The 22,619-nt window shown below is 39.3% G+C and overlaps 1 protein-coding gene across 8 annotated transcripts in view; it reads right to left on the bottom strand.

Moving 5' to 3' along the window:
* The window catches only part of SCML2 (Scm polycomb group protein like 2), a 74,512-nt gene that overhangs the window by 39,646 nt on the left and 12,247 nt on the right, over window positions 1-22,619 (bottom strand). For 4 of the 8 annotated variants that reach the window (XM_065677367.1, XM_065677373.1, XM_065677368.1 and 1 more), the window contains exons 2-7: window positions 21,904-22,011; window positions 17,432-17,552; window positions 16,380-16,448; window positions 9,689-9,759; window positions 4,670-4,904; window positions 539-627 (exon numbers count right to left, since the gene is read on the bottom strand). In XM_065677367.1, coding sequence (XP_065533439.1) covers window positions 539-627; window positions 4,670-4,904; window positions 9,689-9,759; window positions 16,380-16,448; window positions 17,432-17,552; window positions 21,904-22,011 — 693 coding nt within the window. Of the gene's footprint in view, window positions 1-538; window positions 628-4,669; window positions 4,905-9,688; window positions 9,760-16,379; window positions 16,449-17,431; window positions 17,553-21,903; window positions 22,012-22,619 lie in introns of those variants that run through there. The other 4 variants (XM_065677370.1, XM_065677371.1, XM_065677374.1 and 1 more) reach the window with 3 other exon arrangements.

Genomic DNA, 22,619 nt, shown 5'->3' with positions numbered 1-22,619 from the left:
CTTAATCATCTTTGTGGCTCTGCGCTGGACTCCTTCAAGCAATTCCCTGTCCTTCTTGAACAGAGGGGCCCAAGGACTGTTTAAAAAAATCAACAACTGTTTCTGCTATTTTCAACTACTTTCTCACTACAGTTTAACTGATGAAAATGCTTAACAAAACTTTTCCAAGCACCACTGTATTCCAACGACTTATTCCCCATTGTTGTATTTTTTAATTCTCCTGTGAACAATCACATTAATATGGTGCTGTTAAGAAACATGATATGTACTGTACTGACACAAAAAATGAGCTAACACAATTTTTCTAAATAATACACCATACTTCAAAAATCTCAACTCAAGAACAGACATGCCCATCCCAATTGACTGGAAGCAGATCACTTCCTGTAGCTTGCCAATCCAGTTCAAAGTAATTTTAAATAGTCTTCCCTTGCCATGCTGCAGACAACAGGAAAATATCTTGGCATCCTCTTTTAAAAAAATGTATTCATGGGCCAATTGATAAGAAGTTGTTTACTAGCAGCCCCTTTCTTCTTACCTTCTTAAAGAATGTTGCCGGTGCCATTTCAGCTCCATTGAGAGTTCTTAAGAGAAACATTGGCCAAGAAGATGCATTCATCTGGAACCCTGAGTAACAAAGAAAAAATTGCCCTACTTTCAGTTTGCAAAATGAAATAGAAGGATATAAAGCCTGTTTACTAATGCCTCATTGCCTCTGTTTTAGATTTGGTCAAAATAAAAGTAGACAAGAAGAAACAAACAGAGTCACTGTAGGTGCAGAAACCCATGCAATGCATTTCCATTCCAACTGACTTGCCTGCAGAATCACTCATCATAATTTTTGATACTACAGAGAAACATCTAGGACTTATTGACATGCGGGTTCTAGTACAGGAGATCATAACGTTGTCACCCACAGTCCTGGGTCCACTGGAACTTCCCCAGCACTTGTGCCTAGCTAACTTTTCAGTTCTGCTTTTTGCTCGCATTCTAAAGCGACAGAATCACAGAACCATATAATAGTTGGGGTTGGAAAGGACCTTAAGATCATCTGGTTCCTGCTCCAGCTCCTCTCATTTATTGAGATACCTTTTTATGTTCAAGACTCTTGTAATTCTTTCACCAGGCACAAACAAAAAAGAGAACAATCGGTTTCTTCTCCCTGCCCCATTAAGATAAATAAATAGCTCTAAACCCCAAAGAAATCGTAAGAGGAAAGAACAAATATACAATTATTTTTACAAATGCATATATAATATTGGAAAACAAACTGGAAGAGGTTTCTACTTCAATATTCTTCATTAACAAGGAAGTAAAAAGTGCAAAAAAACTCACATTTGTTTAGATGAACTACCTTATTCAAGCAGAACAAAGGTTTGGCTGAAAACATTCTCATGACAGATAATTTTCCCTCAGAAGCAACTACTTTCCAGTTAAAAAATGAAACAGACAAAAATCCTTTTGCTTTCTGTGCTTTCCAAATGGAAGTTTCAAAGTAATAAGTAAGATAACAGAGATAGTGGACGTTTTCTTCTATGTCTTAGCAGTTATATGTCTGGCATGGTTCTACAGAAAATAGACATAATAGAGCAAATTGGAAAATTTTCCACAAAGCAAACAGTAAAAGAATCTGCCAGGAACTGATGAGCTCCCTCGCAACTGAGCCTTGAAAATTCTCTTAAAAGAATGAACTAGAAAGGTGGAACATATCTGCTATTCTCGATCAGTTAAATCATTAAGTCATCTAAAATTGGATTATATACTATAATGGCTCTTTAACTAGTAGCTTATGCTATCTTGAGTTGAATAAACAGTTTTCAAGTTGGAACTACCTATACAACACCTACATGAATACAAAGCTCCTATTTGATAAATGGTGTTGTAATTTGAGGACTGCTGAGCTGATTATCAGTCCTGGTTTGATACCAGAGTCTTTATACAACCTAAACATGTGTGGTTACTGAAACACAATATTCCTAACCAGCTAGCCCAGAAAAGATACATATAGGAATGACAGCTAGACAATAGTTTCAGTTAATTTCATTTGGCCTTTCATTCATCCTGGTAAAACTAGAGAAAACGTTATCCTCAATGTAATTTGTTGAGAACATTAAGCTCTCTACAATAAAAATAAATAAATAAATAAATAAATCACCTATGAGAAACAGAGGCTGGAACAGGAATGCTTTGCTATATTAATTGCTTTCTCAAAACCCTTATGTAACATGCATAATTAAACCTATGTAAAAATCAGGTAGGAGGGACTATTTCAGCTAGTTACGATGAACAGAAGCAGAACATTAGTATCCGGAAGGTTCCCTAGCACTCAGGAAAAAAAAAAATTAATCAGTTGCTTAAATGTCTAACAGGAGGTAATTATACACCCAATTAGCTCCCAGCTTTGCCCGGGAACAGGATGCTGTAGAACTGCCAAAGAGGCTTTTTCAAAAATGTATCTAGGTATGCCAGAACATTTGATTGCTGGAATTCAGCCTATCTCTAGAAATATCTAGGGCAGGAGGGAGAAAATAATGGCACTCGCATTCTTTTCTGAATAACCAGCAATTGTTCGAAGGGCAGGTAAACTTACATGCCTAGGTAGAGGGAACAGCTGGTTGGTTGGTGCTGCACCACCAGCAGCCTGACCAAATAGGAGAAACGAACAGTACCCAAGGAGAATCTGCTTCTACTGATGATCATGGAAAGTTTCTCTTCTTTCTCAGTTGCTTCTATTGTACATAACCAGAGTTGCTTTATTCATCAGACTGGTTTAGAAACACATTTGAAAAAGCACTATGCTCCTCAATAGAAGCCATATATTTAGCATGGTACATATGTGCAGCTGAAGAACAGGTATACTTTTCTCTATTACAATCCTGTTTCATATCATCACTGTTTCCACTCTACAAGGTTATACCAAGAACTTCAGAGAGGTTAAACTGAGTTACTTCTCAAAAGTGACATACCCAGGGGTCAAGAGCTTCTAGTGCTTTCATTCAAAAGCTCTATACCCCAAAGAAGGAAAAAAAGCCCTTCCGGGTTCAAACCTTATCTATCTACCTGTCCACCCCAAATGATATTTTTCTAAAAGGCACTCTGGTGGCATTGCTTTTCTTGCGTTTCTAAAGCAGCACGACAAAACAAAACCCTACCATTATAATTTATGTCAAGTGTCATAATGGTTATGTCAACTGCTCCTATGTTTGTTTGCCTTTCTATATGCAAATCAAGTTTCACACTGTAGTGAAACAATACTTTTCACTTCTTGTTAACAAATTGGGATGACAAGATTTTGAGAGGCTACTAAGAGAAAGCATACCTACCTTACTAAATTTCTGATGAGAAATCTGTAATACATACTAATGACACCAAACCAGATGCAGGTTCATCACTATAAGATGGGAAAATTGCAGTAACATTTAATTTCTTATATTAAGAATGTTATTACTTGCATCTTCTAAAAATTACAGAAAGTAACAGGTCAACAGGGGAGGAGATGTTGATGTTGTGGCGGCTTTGGGGGTGTGTTAAGATAAATTTTGGTCATTATTTTTCCTTCTTTTTAAAAGCTGAACTACTTTCAGACAAATGGAAAAATGTCTTTCTTTACAGATTTCCACACCTACAAGTTCAAGCTATAACAAATACAGCACAAGAAAGAAGATCTAAGTACACAGGTTGATCACAGCAAAGAAAGGTGATATCCCACTTTACCACCCCTAGCAGTTAGTCAAAGTTACCTCTGACTATGCACGACATAGTAAGGAATTCCTTTGTACAGTTCCCTATTTAATAAACTTCCTCACAAGACTAAGCCCAAGCACTACTTCTCAGTCTGGGGAGACACATAATATTGTCACCAATATTGCTTGTGGAAGGCAAAAAAAAGTTCTGCATTCTATTTCTAAGCACATGAAAGCTACCTCTTGTTCCCAAGCATTCGTTGTGATCACAAATCAGCCATGCCAAACTGCAGATGTCCCACAACATGAGTCGATTTGAGGAGAATCACATACAATATAAGCTCGCAGGCTGGTGGAGCTCTGGAGTGCTCTTTTTCTTGCCGCAGAACAGAATGCTGCAATACCGCTGTTAACCCACCCTATGCTGCCTTTCTCAGACCACAAACCAATTTGCTCAGCGCCCGTGAAAACATTCAGGCTGCCCGGACCTGCTGCACCTCCTGCAGCCCTGCTGGGCGCTTCACAGGTCGGTTAACAGCCAGCGCCTTCTAGTGGACTGCTCTGATTTACTGGGCAGGAGAAAGGCAAGTCAGCTTTCCCCGCTTTTTACGAAGGTCTGAATAAAAGAAGTACGCACAGCATCAAGCAAGAAAACGCTGTAGCCATACACACTAGAATGGGCACATGGCAGTGTATCTCATCATTAAGTGTCAAATAGTCCCATTTATTACTAAGGGATTATTTTAAAAAATCCAAAACAACAGAACTCAAGCTAATTTTTTATTCTGGTCATTCTTACATCAAAAGGCTCCAAAAAGAACAAAAAGCCACAATTCACCATGCCTGAATTAGCTTGCTTACCTCTTTTCCAATTAAATAATAGTTTGGTGAAATGTTAGTACCATTGAATTTGCCAAGGCAAAAGGTCAAATCGACTTCACGAAAGCAATATTCCCATGCTTTAGTTGAGAAGCTGTGTTTCTTACCAAGTGGAGGCTGGAGCATGCCCCCTTTCTTTTCACAGGTTCCGATGGGCTGTATGTCTGAGGAATCCACAAGCCTCCAAAAATCATTTTTGTTGTCACTTCCATCCAGCCGCAACCTCAGCCTGGCACCAGTGATTCCAATTACTGTAGCTATACAAACTGAAGTAACATTGCGAGGATCACGAGCTTCCAGTTTCATCCCAACTTTGAAATCGTTCGTCGGTGGAATTCTAGACTACAATAAAAAGGTAAAAGGCTTTTTCTTATTGTTGTTAGTATTGCTAAATCTACCAGCCAGTTCAATATGCAGCTTTCATGCGCCCAAGCATATCATGTAAATGGTAAATATAAAAAAGGCCTTTGAACTTTGAGTGTTCATCAGCAAGTCAAAAAGGCACCTGGATAACCTATCAACAGCAACTGTTTTAGATCCTTGATGTTCCTACTGAACATGACAGAAACATGACTGATTTCTAGGAAGATAAGCACACCAAGAAGGGTAAACAACGGAATCCTGATGAAGATATGAACATAAAGATCCAGTGATTAATACTTGAAAGGAATGGAAAACAAGGACATTGGAAAACATGACATTCAACTAAAAAATATCCCAAATCACTCAACCAAAACAAAGCATCCCACAAACTAACCTACAAAAAAACCCCAAAAAAAAAACAAACAAAAAAAAAAAAACTCACAAGCTTTCAATTCAAAAGCAATAGTTATTATAGTAATATCTGGGAAACTTAAACTAAATTTAGACCCTACACACTAAGCACTAGGAAAGTTCAAGGCAAGAAAGCGTTTCCTGAGTATCAAAAAAATATACCAATATAAAGACAACAGAAAAGGGAGTTAGTGTTAACTGCATTAACAGATAAAACAGACCGTCCTAAAGTCACATAAAACTTTATAAAGTTCTAAGGCAGAAATTGCTCCTGATGCTTATTCATAGCGAAATGAATATATCCACACACATACAATGCAATGCCAATTTAATTATCACAGGGAAGAGAAACATGACAAATGAGACTCGATCTTTGAGCAGAACTTTTTGTCACAAGCTAAACAAAAGATAAGGAGAGTATATTTTACTCGTGTCAACGTATTTCTGGCTGGATTGGCTGGATCACAGTCTGATACTGTAATACTGCAGGCAGCAACATCATCTAATGGTATTCAAAACCTCATATTGATGCTAACTGGGACTGAATGCTTCTCACTATTCTCTTTAGATGACTCCTCATTTCCAGCTTAAATTTATTGCCCTGGGTTCAGCAGTAGCAGTTATTTTTCTCCTTCTTAGTAGCTGGTGCAGCACTGTGTTTTGACTTTCGGCCTGGGAATAGCGCTGATAACACCGATGTTTTAGCCTGACCAAGGACCTTCTGAGCCTCATGATCTGCCAGGGAGAAGGAAAAGCCAGGAGAAAGCAGAGACAGGACACCTGACCCAAACTGACCAAAGAGGTATTCCATACCACAGCACGTCATGCCCAGGATGTAACGGGGAGTTACCCGGAAGGGCTAGGCACTGCAGGGTTCGACAAGGTATCGGTCGGCGCTCGGTCGGACTGGGTGGGGCGAGTTTTGGGTCAGCCGGTGGTGAGGTGTTGTATTCTCTTCCCTTGTTATTTGTCTTATTACTGTTGGTGGTAGCAGTAGTGATTTGTGTTATACCTTAGTTACTGGACTGTTCTTATCTCAACCTGTGGGAGCTGCGTTCTTTCGATTCTCCTTCCCACCCCTCCAGGAGCAGGGGAAGGGCAAGAGGGAGGGGAATGAGTGAACAAGCTTTGCAGTTGGGTTTAAACCATGACATTTATGAATGACAATTTTTGCTAACACTGTAATTTAACTTGAATTCTTCTTGCACCTTTGCAAATAACAGCCTACAGTGTATTTACATAAGGCCCTTTTCCAGTACTCTTTCAACAAGTTAAATGAGCCAAACACTGAAGTTTCTCTTATGAGAGGATGACTATTCTTCTATCATCCTGGAAGTCCTTTACTGCAACTCTTCCAGTACAAATCTGGTCTTTAACACAGACACTGACAACTGTAGACAGCCTTCCCCATGACATTTATACCCAGAAGCTATCCGATGTAAACACATGGGAACACAATCTGAATCCTAATATGGGAGGCAGGTAGAAAAACCAAAACCATGGGCATTCAACACTCACAAGATTCAGGTCTGCCTGACCAGTCCAGGTGAGGACCCCACAGTAACAGAAAAACTACACTTCTCTACCTGGGTACATAGGAAAAGGCTGAAGAAATCTCCTACTTCAACAAGTGTTAGTGCTATTTTCCCTCCACCACACTTAATTTTTTATTAATACAATTTATTAATAAATACATCTTGCTCTGCTTGCTATGGTGTGCAGGTGCACTATTTACAACACATCCTAGATAAACAGCAGGAGCCCTGGAGCAGCCCAAGCCCAAAAAACAGGCACTCAATATTCAGTGATCACTGAGTGCAGCATCTGCTAATGCTGCATTTAGACAACAGGCTGTCTGAAAGGGGAGCCTTAGCATATTAAATTTAAAGGGCAATTCAATTTCAGGATATTGCTTGTCCAGCTGTTATGTTCTACAATCACAAAAAGCAAATGAAATGGAGAAATTGAGGTGATTGTTTGTTAGTAGAAAAGGTGAATTGCTTAAATGCCAACAACTCAAGGCATTCTATTAAAAAGGTAACTCCTCCATTGCACTCTGTCCTTACAGCAAAATAACAAAACCTATTCAGTAACAGCCTCTTTCTAAGCTCTGTTTAAACCACATGGGACTGAGCTATTTTTATTTAAAATTTTCAACTGCTTGGAAAAAAGTTTCAGGGCATGAGAAAGGGATGTGGAACGCTTCGAAATTTTAAGTAGTAATTAAAAACAACTTAGAGCAAAAGATAAAATACCTTCTAAATGAAGATAAATACTTTAATCAATTTCCATTAGCAGTCTGTGCCTGTATCTTAATTTATGATACAGGCTTTAATTTACTGCTCCCTGGGTCATTTTTAATTACTACAAAATTTAAACTTTGTAGAATTCCCACAGGTCACAAATTCAAGATATAATTCTCAAATTAAGCTTTTCTCTGCTACTTGTTTTCTGGTTAGCCACAGCAGTGTATTTCCTTGCATTACACAGGGTGATAAGGACACGTACAATTCATGTGTAACCCAATAAAGTCATATTAGTCCTACACAAAGCTCAAGCACTGTGGTTTCTAAAATCTGCGAACATTCAGTAGTGAGAGGAGCTAGCTCTGCAGTAATTAACACTGCACCTCACTTTCTTCTTAAAAGGTCAATTCTTAGAAAAACTGAAAGTCTGCACATGTAAATTGTTTCAAAATTTGTTATGCACAGAAATTAAAGCTCTTCTTTCCAACACACACACTCCTTAAGCAATACAGGTCACCAGGATTTATCTATCTCGGCCAATGCACATCACTTAAGCATCTTTATTTAAGGTGTTACTTTGTTGTTCAGTTTGGACCTCCTGACGATTAGCAGGGAACAGGAAGATGTAAGAAAGGAAAGGCTTCTGAGCAGCCTTCTGCAGTAGCTACATCTCTCAGGAGTGTACACTCTGGCCATGACAGTCCACCATCTGAGTATGGCAATAACATCAGAATGATCCAGTAATACGCTATTGCCCTCTGCCTCTACCCAAGCCATGTTTGAAGTCTTTGCCTTGAGCTGGTATCCACTGTGAAAAACACATACTGTAGAATTAACCTCTGATGCTCCACTCACAGCTATGGACACTGCTATTCTTAGCTATCTCTCACTGAAAGCAGCATGTGAGGGGCTCTTTGTCCTTTACTCTCATCTGCAAAAAGCAAGATGAGATTCAAGATCTAGTACAAGGAAATGCTACCACCTGCACTTCTCTCTCCCTGTTCTCCACATCCGCAACTACTTCAGATTCACCAAATGATGGTTCCTCTTCATCTCAATTACATTCTTGTTGCATTTTGTCTGATCCCCACTAGAGGCCAGTATCACCTACAGTACCATCAGACTACCAACAAACCCTACAAGATACCTTTCTGAACATGCCCAGTCCACTGAACTAGACATGCTCCACTTGTCACACCTATTAACAATTCTATCAACCTAAACTATCCAATTCCTTCAGCATCTATCTTCCAAACACAGTGAAAGAATACAGACCAAAACTCATCCTATTTAACTTTACACAGCTAAGATACTCCTCAACTTGGGAAAATACCAACTCCAGCTTCCTCTACTGACAGAAAGATACCTGCAGAAGTCGACTCAGTCTCCAGAGGGCTGGAGTCATTAGTTCACACAAGATGGCAGATTTAAACTCCACTGGCAGATACATACTAAACCATCTGGCAGTGGGGAATCAAACTTGTAGGGCACAGTGCAAAACATAAAACAACACATTAAACACCTTTCACTATAAATCCAGTGTTTCCTTTGTATTCCCATATATTCCCCTTGATTTTTTTTTTTAACTTCAATATCTGTTACTCCTTAGCAAATGCACTCTGCTCAGAACCTGTTTGACAGATACAGAAAAGAAGTGGTGAACAACTGCACACACAGACACACATCTTGTAGCTAGCCATTTTTGAAAGGACTCTTTAAAAAACAGGGCAGGAGAAAGGCTCCTCTGACTATCAGCCATATTTTAATTCTCACTAAAACCATGGTACCTCTAAGATTACTGAAAAAAAATTAGAAAATATTTTTGAACTCTGATAAGACTGTTTTCATTAACTAGTCAATTTTAAAAGGAAAAGAGTCCAAAGCCACAATTTTAACAAAACCCTCAAAGTTTGGCTTGAGGCAGAAAGCAAGAACGAAAAACTTCAGTAGCTCAGATCTGCCAAAACTGTAAGCTACTGATAACTAGAGATCAAAAGGAATCAAATGAGAAGTTTGCAAGCAATCTAAACATAGAAGTTGCTCTAGAATCATCACCCTGTAACATGCATAAATACATACACACTTGCAAAATAGTATCTGGCATACCTGTCTGAAACAATGCAGAGGGGCAGCTACTGTTTCAGTCTCTTTCAGATAATCATCCCAATTAAACTGCTCTGGAAGACACAAGATAAAAAAAAAAACACCATACAGACACTTTTTAAAGGGAACTTAAAATAAAAAGAAGGGGTGAGAGAAGAAAGGGTCAGAAAAAATCAACTATCTTGTAGAATTTACTTTTTTTTCAAGAACAGCATTACTCTCAAACGGAAACTCCAGCTTTGAAAAAACAAACAACCCTTGAAAGAGCTTTAAGAGTACTGTTAATTCGCAGGGGTGATTACACAATAGGCAAAATCAATATAAATCTTCCCCTGCATACAAAGATACAAGTCAAGCTTTCTAGATTCAATTTTCTGCATAAGGACCTCCCAAGCATTCTTGTACAAATCATGTTAGTGCTTCTGTATCTTAGTTCTCCCATCAGCAGCACTTATATGATAACCTCATAGGAGAGCTGAGATGATGCGTACTGAAAACCACAAACACATAGATTCTGTTGAAATATATGTTGAGAATACTACCTCCAGTCCACTAGAAAGCAAAAGAATTAGCACAGCCTTCCAACTGCATCTTGTTTCTTTTCATCTGAAGTCTGATAAAGATTTCTCTTTGCAGGGTAAACATTATTACGGCAATGTTCAGCAACAGCATCATGGTATGCTTTCCAGTGCTGACATTGGTAGTTTACATGCATGGGTGAGTGTATTCTGCATTTGATTTAATCAGTGTTATCAGTTTTGCATGAAAGCAAGCATTACTTAAATTAATATAAAGCACAAGAGAAAACCTATAATGGCAAAAGCTAATGCTTTTGTTCCTCAATTATCTAAGTGAGCAATTTTGCTTATTTTTCTTGATTGGGCAGCTAGCATCTTTCTGATGTTCCTGAAGAGTAAATCACCTATGAACCCCAAAATGATGCAGTTATGCCACCCAGTGGCTCAGCAACGGCCATTCACACAGCCTATAGCAAAAATCCTTGGTGACAATGGAGAGATGACACTGGGTTTATACTAATCTTCCCCAAAACACCACCGGGCACAGTTAAACACATCTCTGCAACATTAGGGAGAGAGAAGAAGCAAAGAAATAATCTGAATATGGCAGCATTTTCCAGCACTCTCTCATGGCTTCTCTGAAGGACGCACAGTGGCTCGGACAGAGTCTGACTGCATTAGCACATCATTTAGTTGGAAGTATACAGCGCCTCAAGTAGAACAGAACTACCCCCTTGGCCTGCCAAGATTCTTTTTGGCATAACAGACTCAAAAGTGTACAAGTGATTTGCCCTTGGCACTGCAGAGGCCATGTGGTTGTTAGCTATGTAACAAGTCAGTAAAATCTCAAAAGCTGTTAATTTGGTGGTCTGGACTGTACATAGGCCAGGAACAAAGACGTTTCCATGCAACATCCTAAAAGTCTGCTTATTTTGGAATGAAAATTTTCTTCACAAATTTATACCATTACATCATTTTTGTATTACTGACAAAAGGCAGGGTACATTAACTTAAGCATATGATAGGTATTCATATTTCAGGAAGGCATGCTCAGGAAATGGCACTTCAGAGCTTTCTCCAGAAAGTAGCCTCCAGTGCTCTTTTCACTGACAGGCCAAGGACACTGCAAAAATTAACTATGATGAGCTGCTATAGAAGCTTCATCTTATATTTTTTTGAGTTTAATAATAAAGTTGCTGCTTACGTTTGACTGCTGATTTAAAAATAAATAAATATGTTATTTTAATCAGAGTTTACCTTAGTAAACTTTAAAGTACCAAATTCAGTAAAATTAAATGTACCAAAAAGAAAATGTTAGCTATGTCCCAGCTATCTCTGATGTAAAATGATGTAAAAATGATGTAAAATCTGTAATTATGAATCAGAGCCTCAACATGTTAAGGACCATATAAATGTAGATATTTTAGACACGGCACCTTTCACCAGGATTAACCTCCAAAATAATTACCTCTATATACCATCACTTCCAAAATGATCTCAATTTTTTTTAACAGGACTGTAAATTTGGTGGGATGACCCAAAATTAGAGCAAGAAATAAACAGATTTTTTTTTTCCAAGGGAATATTCACTAGAAAGACACATAAGGTAACATAAGCACCCAGCTGCAGATAAAGCCAAGAGGAAAACAACATTGCCTGGCTTTTTGCTTTAACTTCTGGCTATCAAAACCTCTTTCATCAAGCTCAAATGACCTGAAATTTAAATTAGAACCTCTCCACCTGTGAAGATATGCAGTATTAAATTAAAACCAAGCTCTCAGAGATGGTGCTAATTATCATTTAATTACTGCACTCATAGAAACAGGAGATGAATGTATGCTTGCAACATGTAAGATGCATGTCTAGGAAGATAATCACATTGAAAAAAAAAAATCTCTGCACAAGAAGCTTCTCTGTATTCTCAGTGTCCACAGGTAAAGAAGTAGTTGTTTTATATATATTTCTAATTCTAAAGCCCTTGAAACTTCTGAGAAATAGAAAACCTTAAGAAAATTAGCTCTCACTAAACGACTTAACATGCATTTCTCTTGCTCTTCCCACTCAAATCTGCAGGCTGAATTAAAAAGCTTAAGAAAAAATCATTATGCAACAAGCACAACTTTATAACCCACCAGCAAAGTGAAAACTAGGGAGAAAGGAATTTTCATGCTGAAGAACATGCCAGCATATACTGGAAACAGGAAATATGTTACACCAGAATGAAAATAGGACCTTTTGTAAACAAAACAAACAAACCAACCCCAGTTTTTATCAACACAGGACTGAGACTCTAGAACAGTGATCCAAGACAATCAGCATGGGCAAACAGCCTAATTTGAAAAGGGGGGAAATAAGTTTATGCCATAGCTGCCAGCATTCCTGGCAACAACCCAAGGGTCAATGACCCTTGATACTCTCTGCAGTTCTGTATCAATACCCTATCACTTCCTGTCAAACCTGTCAATCACAAAGTAACTCAAGCTAAAAGGGACCCCAGGAGGTCTCTAGCTCAGTTCCTCCAGGGTTCCATCACCTTCAATGTGTTTTTTTTTTAATTTGCATCAAGTAGGAATTTCTCATGCTCCAGCCACTGTTCGTTACTTCTCATCCTTCCACTGCGCCAGTGAGGGAATCACAGAATGGTTTGGGCTGTAAGAGACCTTAAAGATAACCTAGTTCCAACCCCCCTGCCATGAGTTCCAACCTTCCAGTAGACAAGGTGGCTTAAAGCCCCATCTAGCCTGGCCTCGAACACTTCCAGTGACTGAGCAGCCTCAACTTTTCTGGGCAAAGCCTGGCTCTGTACCCCCTACACCCACCTGTCAGGTAACTGAAGACAGCAAGACCATCTTCCATCTGGCTGAAGAAACCATTTGTCTGGTTTCAATACCAGTTTTCTGCTTACATCTTGCATTCCAATTCCTTCTCTTTTTTTGCTGGACTGCCAGCCAGTTTGCTCCAGTATAGAACAGTCTTCCTTGTACTGGGGAGCTCAGAGTCAGCTGAGATACAGCTATATAACACAGCACTGCAGATATAGTTTCACCAATACCAAAAAGCAGCAAATCTCTTCTCTCAGCCCGCTGCCTACAGTTCTGCTGTTAGGACTCGATTTGCAGTTAACATCTTTCACCACAAGAGTACACTGCTGGCTCACACTCAGCTTGCTGCCTGCCAGGATCCCAGGGCTTTCCCTACAGAAATGCTTTCCAGACAGCCAGCTTCCTGCCCGTGCTGCTGCAGGGCTCGAGTCTGCCCAGGGGCATGAGGAACCCTCCATCTGCCCTTGACTCTTACTGGGTTCCTGTCAGAACAATTCTCTAGGATGTGGATGTCCATCTGAAGAGCAGCCCTGCCTTCCAGCCCACTAGATAGTTCCCCAGTTAGATGATGCTGACAAACTAGCTGACAGCATGTTGTCCAATTGTCCCTGTCTCTCGGTAAGGCATAAATAGCATTAGCCATAGTACTGACCTCTGAGAAACGCCACTAGCTACCAGCAGGTAGGTGGACCTTGTACTGTCTGAGAGTTAGTCAATTTTCCATCCACCTATCCAAACCACACCATACCAGTCTGGCTGAAAGGACAATACAGGCACCCTACAGAAAGCCTTGCTAAAGTCAAGACAGACAACACCCACTGCCCTCTGCTTGTTTACACCATCACTTACCACAGAAGGCAGTCAGTTACACATGGCTCACACTTGGCAAATCCATACCAGCTGTTCCTAACCTCATTTTTGTCTTTAATTGGCTTGTAAATGACTTCCAGGAGGATTGTTCTCCATAGGCTTCCTGAAGACTTAAGTCAGGTGGGCCAGCCTGTAATTCCCCAGGTGATCCCTTCTTGTGCTTCTTGATGCTGAGCATACTGTTCATCCTCCTCCAGTCATCATGAAATTCCCCCAATCACTATGACCTCTCCAAACTGAGAGAGAAGTCTCACAGTGACATTGGTCATCTACCTCAGCACCCCTAAAGACATCCCATCTGCTCCCAGGAATAGGGGAATGCCTGGTTCGCTAATGATGCCCTGTCATCTTCTACTGTACATAATGCTTCAGTTTAGTTTAAGCCACAGTTTCACAAAATTTAAATTGAAAATTTAAACTATGTGTTAAATGTCACTTCTACATAAGTAAAATTTAAGATCCTGGTTTATTTAGGTTACAATACAGTATCACCATAGTCTAAACACTGTTTAAGCAGACTGAGCACCTCGTATCCTCTCATCTCATCCTTAGGTTCCCTTGGCACACATGTGTCTGAGACTTTTGACACAAAGAGAGGAGATTTAGATTAGATATTACAAAAAAACAATTCACTGTAAGGGTGATGAGGCACTGGCACAGGCTGCCCAGAGAAGCTGTGGCTGCCCCATCCCTGGAAATGTTCAAGTCCAGGTTGGATGGGGCTTGGAGCAACCTGGTCTAACGGAAGGTGTCCCTGCCCACTGCAGGGTGGTTGGCACTTCCAACACAAGGGACCACTTAGGGTCCCTTCCAACCCAGACCATTCTATGACTCTATGACCATTTCAGCCTTCATCCCACACTCCCTCTTTGTCAAAAATGAGGCCTCTTTTTAATTTTCATTTGCATACTCTTTCAAACATATTAAAGTGTCAGGGTATTTCATACCCTGCTTTATACCTTGTACCTCCTATATGTTGTGATCATTCAATTAGACCCTTTCTCCTCCTGTCCTCCACCTACTTTAGACTATTTTTTCACCTGTTTGTACATCTCTGTATTTCGATCCTTTTCAGCTTTTCTTATCACACATCCCCCTGGTAACTCCAGGACTTCCTGGATGCTAGCCCAGAGCATTGTAAGGCATCTTTCTTCATCCAACTTCAAGAGGCTCTTTCCTCTTCCTTGCCACCAACAAGTAACAGCACAGGATTAAAAAAAAAAATAAATACAGAAATCAGAGATATTCCATGATCTTGAGCAAGGCACTCATCTCTAAGTGTTTGACAAGGCTGAGTCTAGACTTCACAAGTAAATTCAATGCTCAGACACTAGATTAACAGCGTAGTTCTGATTGGAAGAACACATGACAGAATAAGGCTTTCCTGCTTAGCACTACTTCTCTACAAAGCTTTTTCAACACCTTGCAGAAGGAAGCAGAGACGTTTTCCAGTGACTCATGAAATACAGTTATCTTATCCACATAAGAAAAGCACTTTGCTGGGGGGGTGGGGTGGTTTATGGGAGTCCATCTGTTATGTCAGACAACATTATTTTAAAACACAGACATGCTATCCAAGTCCAGTTTGACTGGAGCTCCTCTTACACTGCAGAAGAGGGAAAACAAGACACATATATGCTTCCTTTCCTGTCTCAAAGAAACAGAGGAGAAAAACAAAAATGGCTACTAGGACTCCAAGAGATTGAAGAATTAAGTCTGGCAAATGTAACTGCAGAAAGCTGTACTATAACTGGTGGTAATAAGGTATAATTTCTTACTGCCACATATTCAAGCAATGTACATGAAAACATGAAAGGTATATAAGGATGATGCTGCCCTCTCAGTGCAGCCACGAAAGATAAACTGCCAGCAATCCCATGTATATGCTGCTCCATGGCACCTGTGGAGGATGGCAGAAGCTGTCTTACTTTGATAAGAAGCTGGATCATTTCTGGCAAGTGCGTAGCTTTCTCAGTTTATTATAAAAACACAATTTATTTGAAAACAGAATTTGCTTAAAGTAAAATTAGAATCTCAGGCAATTTAATTTGGTTAGCAATCCTAAAAACTCAAGGGTATTAAACTGAAAATCCTTTCTTTGGCATGAGCAAACACATTAAGGAAAGAGAAGATAACTGCAGCAGTAAAGTCATGAAACTGTGAAATACATGATGAGAAGAAAATATATCAATAATCATCTAACAAAATTATTGTTTACACAATATCTTGTGATTATATATACAAAGAGTACTTTGTCTTGGCTAGTAAAATTATCAGGCTCAAGTCAAGCAGTTTCATACATAATTTTCTATACCAAAACATGCTTTCATAACAGAGTTAGACAAAAGCTATGGTATGTTTTTAACTACCCACCAGTAATAACTAAAGTGATTTCAAAAAAAGCTTCAGAATATAGTACAATCCAAATATACGCTTTTCCTTTTACAGTACTTCAACTAATAGCCTGACAGCTGCAATACCTACCACTTTTTAAAGACGGGTTGTTTGCCTGCTGATTCTTTCCATCTTTCTCTTTTTTAATATTCTTTGAATCTAAAAGACAAGATTCCATTACATAATAAATGCAATATTCACTTCATAACAATGTCCAGCATAACACAGAATGTTTTCAAACAATACAGAATATCTTGTTCCAAATATAGACTTCCTTTACTCATTTCAGTACATAATCAAAAAGGTATTTGTACTACAAATTTCATCACTGCAGCACTATGTTTGACTACTTTATATTACATTATCAGAATAAACCTAGTTGCAGAAAATGTAGTGTTAGCCTCACAAAGAACAACCCTATCCTAATTTTTTAACAGCTTCACTCAAGCTATGCACAACTTGAGATCCTCAGAATCACTGGTTATCTTCTTAAATCTTACCTAGACCACCATGAACTGAAAACCAAGGAAAAACGAACTCACCCTAAAAGCATATGTCCAAGTTAAAGATTCCATTCTATATTTAAATGCTTGAATACTCACATGCAAGCAGATATCTCAGTGCACACATCAGTTATTAAAAAAATCTAAATCATTCATAAGAATCTACCTTTTCTATCACTCATCTCTGCACACATACAGCAAGGAGTCTGCAATATTTCATTTTGAGGGGATTTAAGCATGGATAAGAGACCCAGTGGACTGGGAAGGTAGAAATCAGAAGACTGAGGCAGTTCCACTCATTCCTTTCAGTCTTTAAAATACTGGTTTGATGACCTGCTTTGGACACTCATAGACTCAAGCACAATTCAAATACGACACTGAGCTAGCAACCAATGTGCAAGTACATTTCCAGATCTAAAAAGTTTATCAAGCTCTGTGTAGCAGAATAACTGTCTTGGTTTGTAAACACCTCAGCACTAGGAATGGGGCCGCTCGTCTGGGAAAGCACATGCCTTAGCTCATGCCTTGGGTCATCCTAGTTAGCCCAAACTAGCAGGTGAAGAGATGACTCACTTTTGTATTCACTAGCACTGATGTCTTTCACTATTGACTGGTACATGAAATAAAAACACTTCTAACCTAGAATAAGTAGCATTTGGTGACCAGAAACACATGAGATCCAGGTTGTTCTGCAGCAAATATTAAGCTCTAACAGTGTTTCTCTTCTGTGTTTTCTGTAAGGCTCTTCTTGATACAAGGACTACTGAAAAAGAAGAAATTATGTTCATAATTTCTGTCACAAATCTTTCATTATTTGTTGAGGAATTGCCACATACAGCAAGAGCTGAATCATGACAATCTTCTGTCATCAATCCCCAAATCCTCCCTCATCGGTCAGTGAGGCGGGGATAAGCCATCCACCTGGCTCTGTGCTGGGCAGGATGTGGTGCTCCTTTGGCCAGTGCACAGCACTGGCAGGGACCCCTCAGGGGCAGCAAGGCAGAGTCACACCAGCCGGGGCCACCGCTCGCCCTGGCAAACAGCTACTAGCGGGGAGGCACTGGGGGCAGCCCCACACTGGGCACCCTCCCTGGGAGCAGGCCAAGGATGGGATGGGACATGGGCCCATGGTCTGGCAGGGGAAGGCTGTGGGGAGCTGGAGGCTGGCCCTGTTCTGGCATTGCTGGGACACAGGCTGACATGGGGCCCTGGGCAGGATGAGGAGAGGTCCCAAGTGAGGTGAGTCAGGGCCACTAAAGCCTATTAGTGAACTCAGGGCCAAGACATCTCCCAAGAATATCCCAGACTCCACAGTCCTAGAAAATATATCTACAGCTACATACCCGCTCACCATATGTTGCAAAACTATAACCTGTTTCTCCTAAAGCAGTATGGGGATTACCACAGGACTTTTGAAAAGGAAAGAAAATGCTACGTTTACTCCTTGACTTAAGTCTTCTTTCTTGACTTACACATTCTTTCTTCTGGAAGAACTTTGCTTTAGAAAGTTTTTTACTTGATAGGTTCCCAAAGAAAAATCCTTAAGGAGGTCAACATTAGACAGACCTGCTGAAATGCTTCTGGATGAGGCCCACAGAGTTCTAACCCCAGTACTTCATCAGGAAGGGTGTTAAACCACACAAGTGGACACCCTATGTCCCAACAACAAATACCAGTGGGAATCTGAATGGGGATAGTGTCATAGATAGCTCAGAAACAATGACTAGACACAAGGCTAACATTCCCTTCCAACCCTAATGATTCTGTGATCCACCTCCTCCCTTCTACAGATCAAAATACATTTCATCCAGCCTCTTCAGGATTGAACTGAATCTAGCTAGTTTTCTACTGGCAGTGGCAGTCTCTACCAGCAGGGCCTTTTGCCATGTTCTACAAGCTAAATTAGTCAGGTTTTCCCCAAAACTATCATGAGACTATCGCAGACATCAGGCTGACAGCTTACAGAATGGATAACTTCCAATTTGCTTACTTCCGAAAAGGAAATCCAACAGAGTCCCACATAAGAGACTTACTGAAGAAGAGAATTAATAACTGCTTCCTGTGAACACACAAAGCTTGAAAGGATAGAGTCATGAAAGAGTATCTACCCAACAGTGCCAGATTTCAAACAACATGACAGCCTTTCATGATGAGAGACATCAAGAACAGGTGAAGGAATGAAAAACCGCAGCCTGGACGCCAGATGAGCTCTCACTGACAACCACCACCCAAATTATTTATTTTCGTTTACCAGTTAGGTTTAGTGCCTACCTCACAAATATCACAGCTAATAAAAATGCTGAAATGGAACACGTGGCAACACATTTTTCTTATCATCAGCAATTATAAAACAAGAATAGCAAGAGGTAATTACATTAATTAATGAGAAGAAATGGATTCCTCACTAGCACTTTAAACATCTGTTTCATTTGAGGTGGAGGTATCTTCATTCATAATAAACCCAAAGCATCATTACTATTCACTTGTTTTTGATGGCCAGAAATCAGATATTTACATTATAAAACACCGAGGTATAACTCACCCAGCACATGCAGAAGCATCCAAAAGTAAGTCTGAATAAAACTTAGATTGAAAAGATCACAGAAAACAAAGCTAAGACATGGAAGACTATTATATCAAATCACTGGGCTGAGGAAGATGACTCCCTCAGCACATGACCCTCAGCTTTGTCAATCTTTGAAGTCAAACTTCAAAAATTAAGTTATGAAAGAGGGAAATGCATCTGCAGGTACAAAGGGTATTTTCTTTTCATCTCCTTCACCTAGCCACAGTGAAACCTGAAAAGTGGACTTGAAGACAGGCACTTTATTCATACACTGGAGACAGAACAAACACTAGTTCTAGAGTCTTGAAGCTCATGGTGACATAAGAAAAGGTCATTATATATTTTCTTCTATTCATAAAGTCCATTTTCAAAGAGACAAGTTTCAGTCTAGTTTCCAATGTAAAACACAGTATATGTGTTAGACCATGTTGTCAAAGCACGAATGAAAATGAAATATTGCTGCTGTGGACTTCATCACATGCTACTCGGCTCAGACAAAAGAATGGGATACCATTGTCAAAGCAAGTTAAAAAAGAAAAAGTTATACATACAAGTATAGCGTTTTTATATTCGCTATGTAAATATATGTACATTTAGCCTATAATACTAATACAGTCTAAATACTTATTTTCAAAACCCCATGAAAGATTATTTTCTTTTAGGTAGTGATACTAGAATACAGCATATACTAAAATTACAAAAGTAGCATGTTCTATAGTTCACCAACTACCTGTTTTTCTGTGGTGCACTTCATAAACTAAAGCTGTAGATACAAAACATAGTGTGAGATCATTTAAAACAGTGCTTTCTGCTTCCCAATTCAAAACTTCATGTGTTTACATTACTCTCACCCTATCTGTAACCACAGAATTCTGCTGATAAGATTACTCAACAGAAGACAGGCAGAACCACATCTATCATGCAAGAAATTAGAGACAAAGAGGGGGGAAAAAAAAAAAAGCTAGCTTGACTGAGTTTGAATGAAAAAAAAATGCTCTTTTAGTATATAAGGTCTGGTAAAGATAATCCTGGTGACCGATGTATATTCCTCTTATAAACTTCCATGTTAAACTCCAGCTTCTCATCTGAGATGCTTTAAAAATCCACAATGCTTCTTTCTGGGAAGAATTAACCCTTCAAGAAACAAGATGACATCTTCTGACAGTATTAGTTTTTACCAGAGGATGGTATACTACATGAAGAAGCATATATGTGTTATCTTCTAAGACTTGCTATTTGTTTGCTGTCCAATGTGGGCAAAAAGCAGTTCATTGTCATGCTTTTGAGATTTCTGCAGCTATTTCTTAGCCACCTTAAAATCTTCAACTCTGATGGATGTTCAAAGCAAGGCAGCAGATCACTTTTCTCAAAGAAACCCCTCGTCTCTTCCTGAAGGATGTGAAATGCTTTGGGGTGACTGAGACATTTGCTCTTTCCATGCCACACAGTTACTCACCATCAGATGAAATTTACTAACTTACCACTGCTCAGGAGGAGGCCTTCTTCACTCCTTACCACCCAGGGTTATGAGCTAAATCTACCCTTTGCTAAGCCTCAGTGCACACAGTTGAAGATATATAGACCGAGTTAATATGAAATGTCTCCTTTCCCTTCTTTTTGTGCTTCCCTGGTGGGATTCTTATCTTATCTACCCGGAACAGGGTGTCTCTTTTAGTGTATTTAGAGAACAGCCATACAGAAAACCTACAAGAGAAGGGGACAGACTTCCTCCATAAACTCTTGGTGCAACAATTAAACAGATGACTCCTGCCATTACAGAAAATCTATTATAACAAAAGCAATTATTTACCAAGGGAGCACACAAGCACATAAAGCAGCTTGGGCTGAAGATGGAAAGCTCAAGAAAAATACAAAAGTGTTAGCAGCCTTTTATGGGGGAGGACTACCCATCTGAAAGCTTTGAAAAGCAGCAGCAACCTGGTTTCAGACAGCTGGTGTTTTTTCACATTCTCTTTGTTTCACTAACCCAAACACCCTTGTTTCTTCTTAAGCTTCACTCTTTATTTTAGCAGTTATTTCATTAACTTTGGCAGACCTGACAGTGCAAAAATCACACCTTCGTAATGCCCTGTGCATTCATGGATGAATTTCTTTAAAAATTCTCATTTTGTCTTCAAGAGACAGCTGCTAATGCCATTCATGGTGGTAAAATTTTATTCCTTTTACTACTAAGTTATTGTACTACTAAATTATATGCAGTGACAGAATGAAGCACTACATTTTATTTAATATCACACCCAGACATATTCTTCAATTTTAGAGTAGTATAATGGCTTCAAAGATGTCACAGGAAAAAAAAAAAATGCTTTGGTTGGACTTGTAGAACTCCAGGATAAGCCAAATTTAGCGTATTTACTCTAAAACAATATCAAGTTTGAACTTACCTATTCAGTACATATCATAAACTGTCTTCTTTATTCTAACAGTATAGTAATTGTCAAGTAATATCCCACCCACCTTCAAAATGAGAATTTAGCAGGTTCCTTATTTTCCTTCCTCTTGGATAAAAGCTATCAGGCCTTACCTTTAGTTGCTGTTCTCCCCATGGTAACACTTCTGTGATCTCCCCTCTCACAATAAAAAGGCTGAAGTTGAAAGACCAGTTAATTCTTCCTTTCAGCACAACAGTTTCCTGTGGAGTAGTAACACAACAAGTTAAGGGGGAGGTTGTTGTTGGGGTTTGGGTTGCTTTTTTATTTGAAAGGAGGATTATTTTTTTTTTTTTTGTATTGCTGTATAATTATCTTGCTGGCACTAAGTTGCAAATGTTTAACAAACTGTGTAAAACAGCATCTAAACAATGGATGTAGTGAACTAGCAAGGGTACAGAACCCAAACTTTTATTTCATTGTTTTAGACCATTCATTGTATAATGATTTGCATTTCCTGTGGATTTCTAATACAAAGATATAAAACATGCTTTATCCCTTTTTTCACCAACAAACATTACTTGAAAAATGGGCAAAAGACTTCTATACACAGCCTATTTATCCTGCCTCACTTGTTAAACAATCATCAACTTAAACACCTTTGGGTAAAACACACAGTCTTGCACAACTATGGTAGAAGTGGGAACAAAACACTGATGTAAGAGATCTACACAAAAGCCGAAGTGCTCACTGATACCCCTGCCCACTATGACTTGTAATAGAGCAGAAAGAACCTGGTAGGGAAACGCTAACTGCAGGTGAAAGTGGCAAGCCACATTATTGTAATGTTTAGAAACTAGAAGGGCCAGAT

Source organism: Lathamus discolor, chromosome 4, assembly GCF_037157495.1.
Source record: "Lathamus discolor isolate bLatDis1 chromosome 4, bLatDis1.hap1, whole genome shotgun sequence".
In the NCBI taxonomy this organism is placed as follows: domain Eukaryota; kingdom Metazoa; phylum Chordata; class Aves; order Psittaciformes; family Psittacidae; genus Lathamus; species Lathamus discolor.
This window is presented reverse-complemented; position numbering and strand designations above follow the sequence as displayed.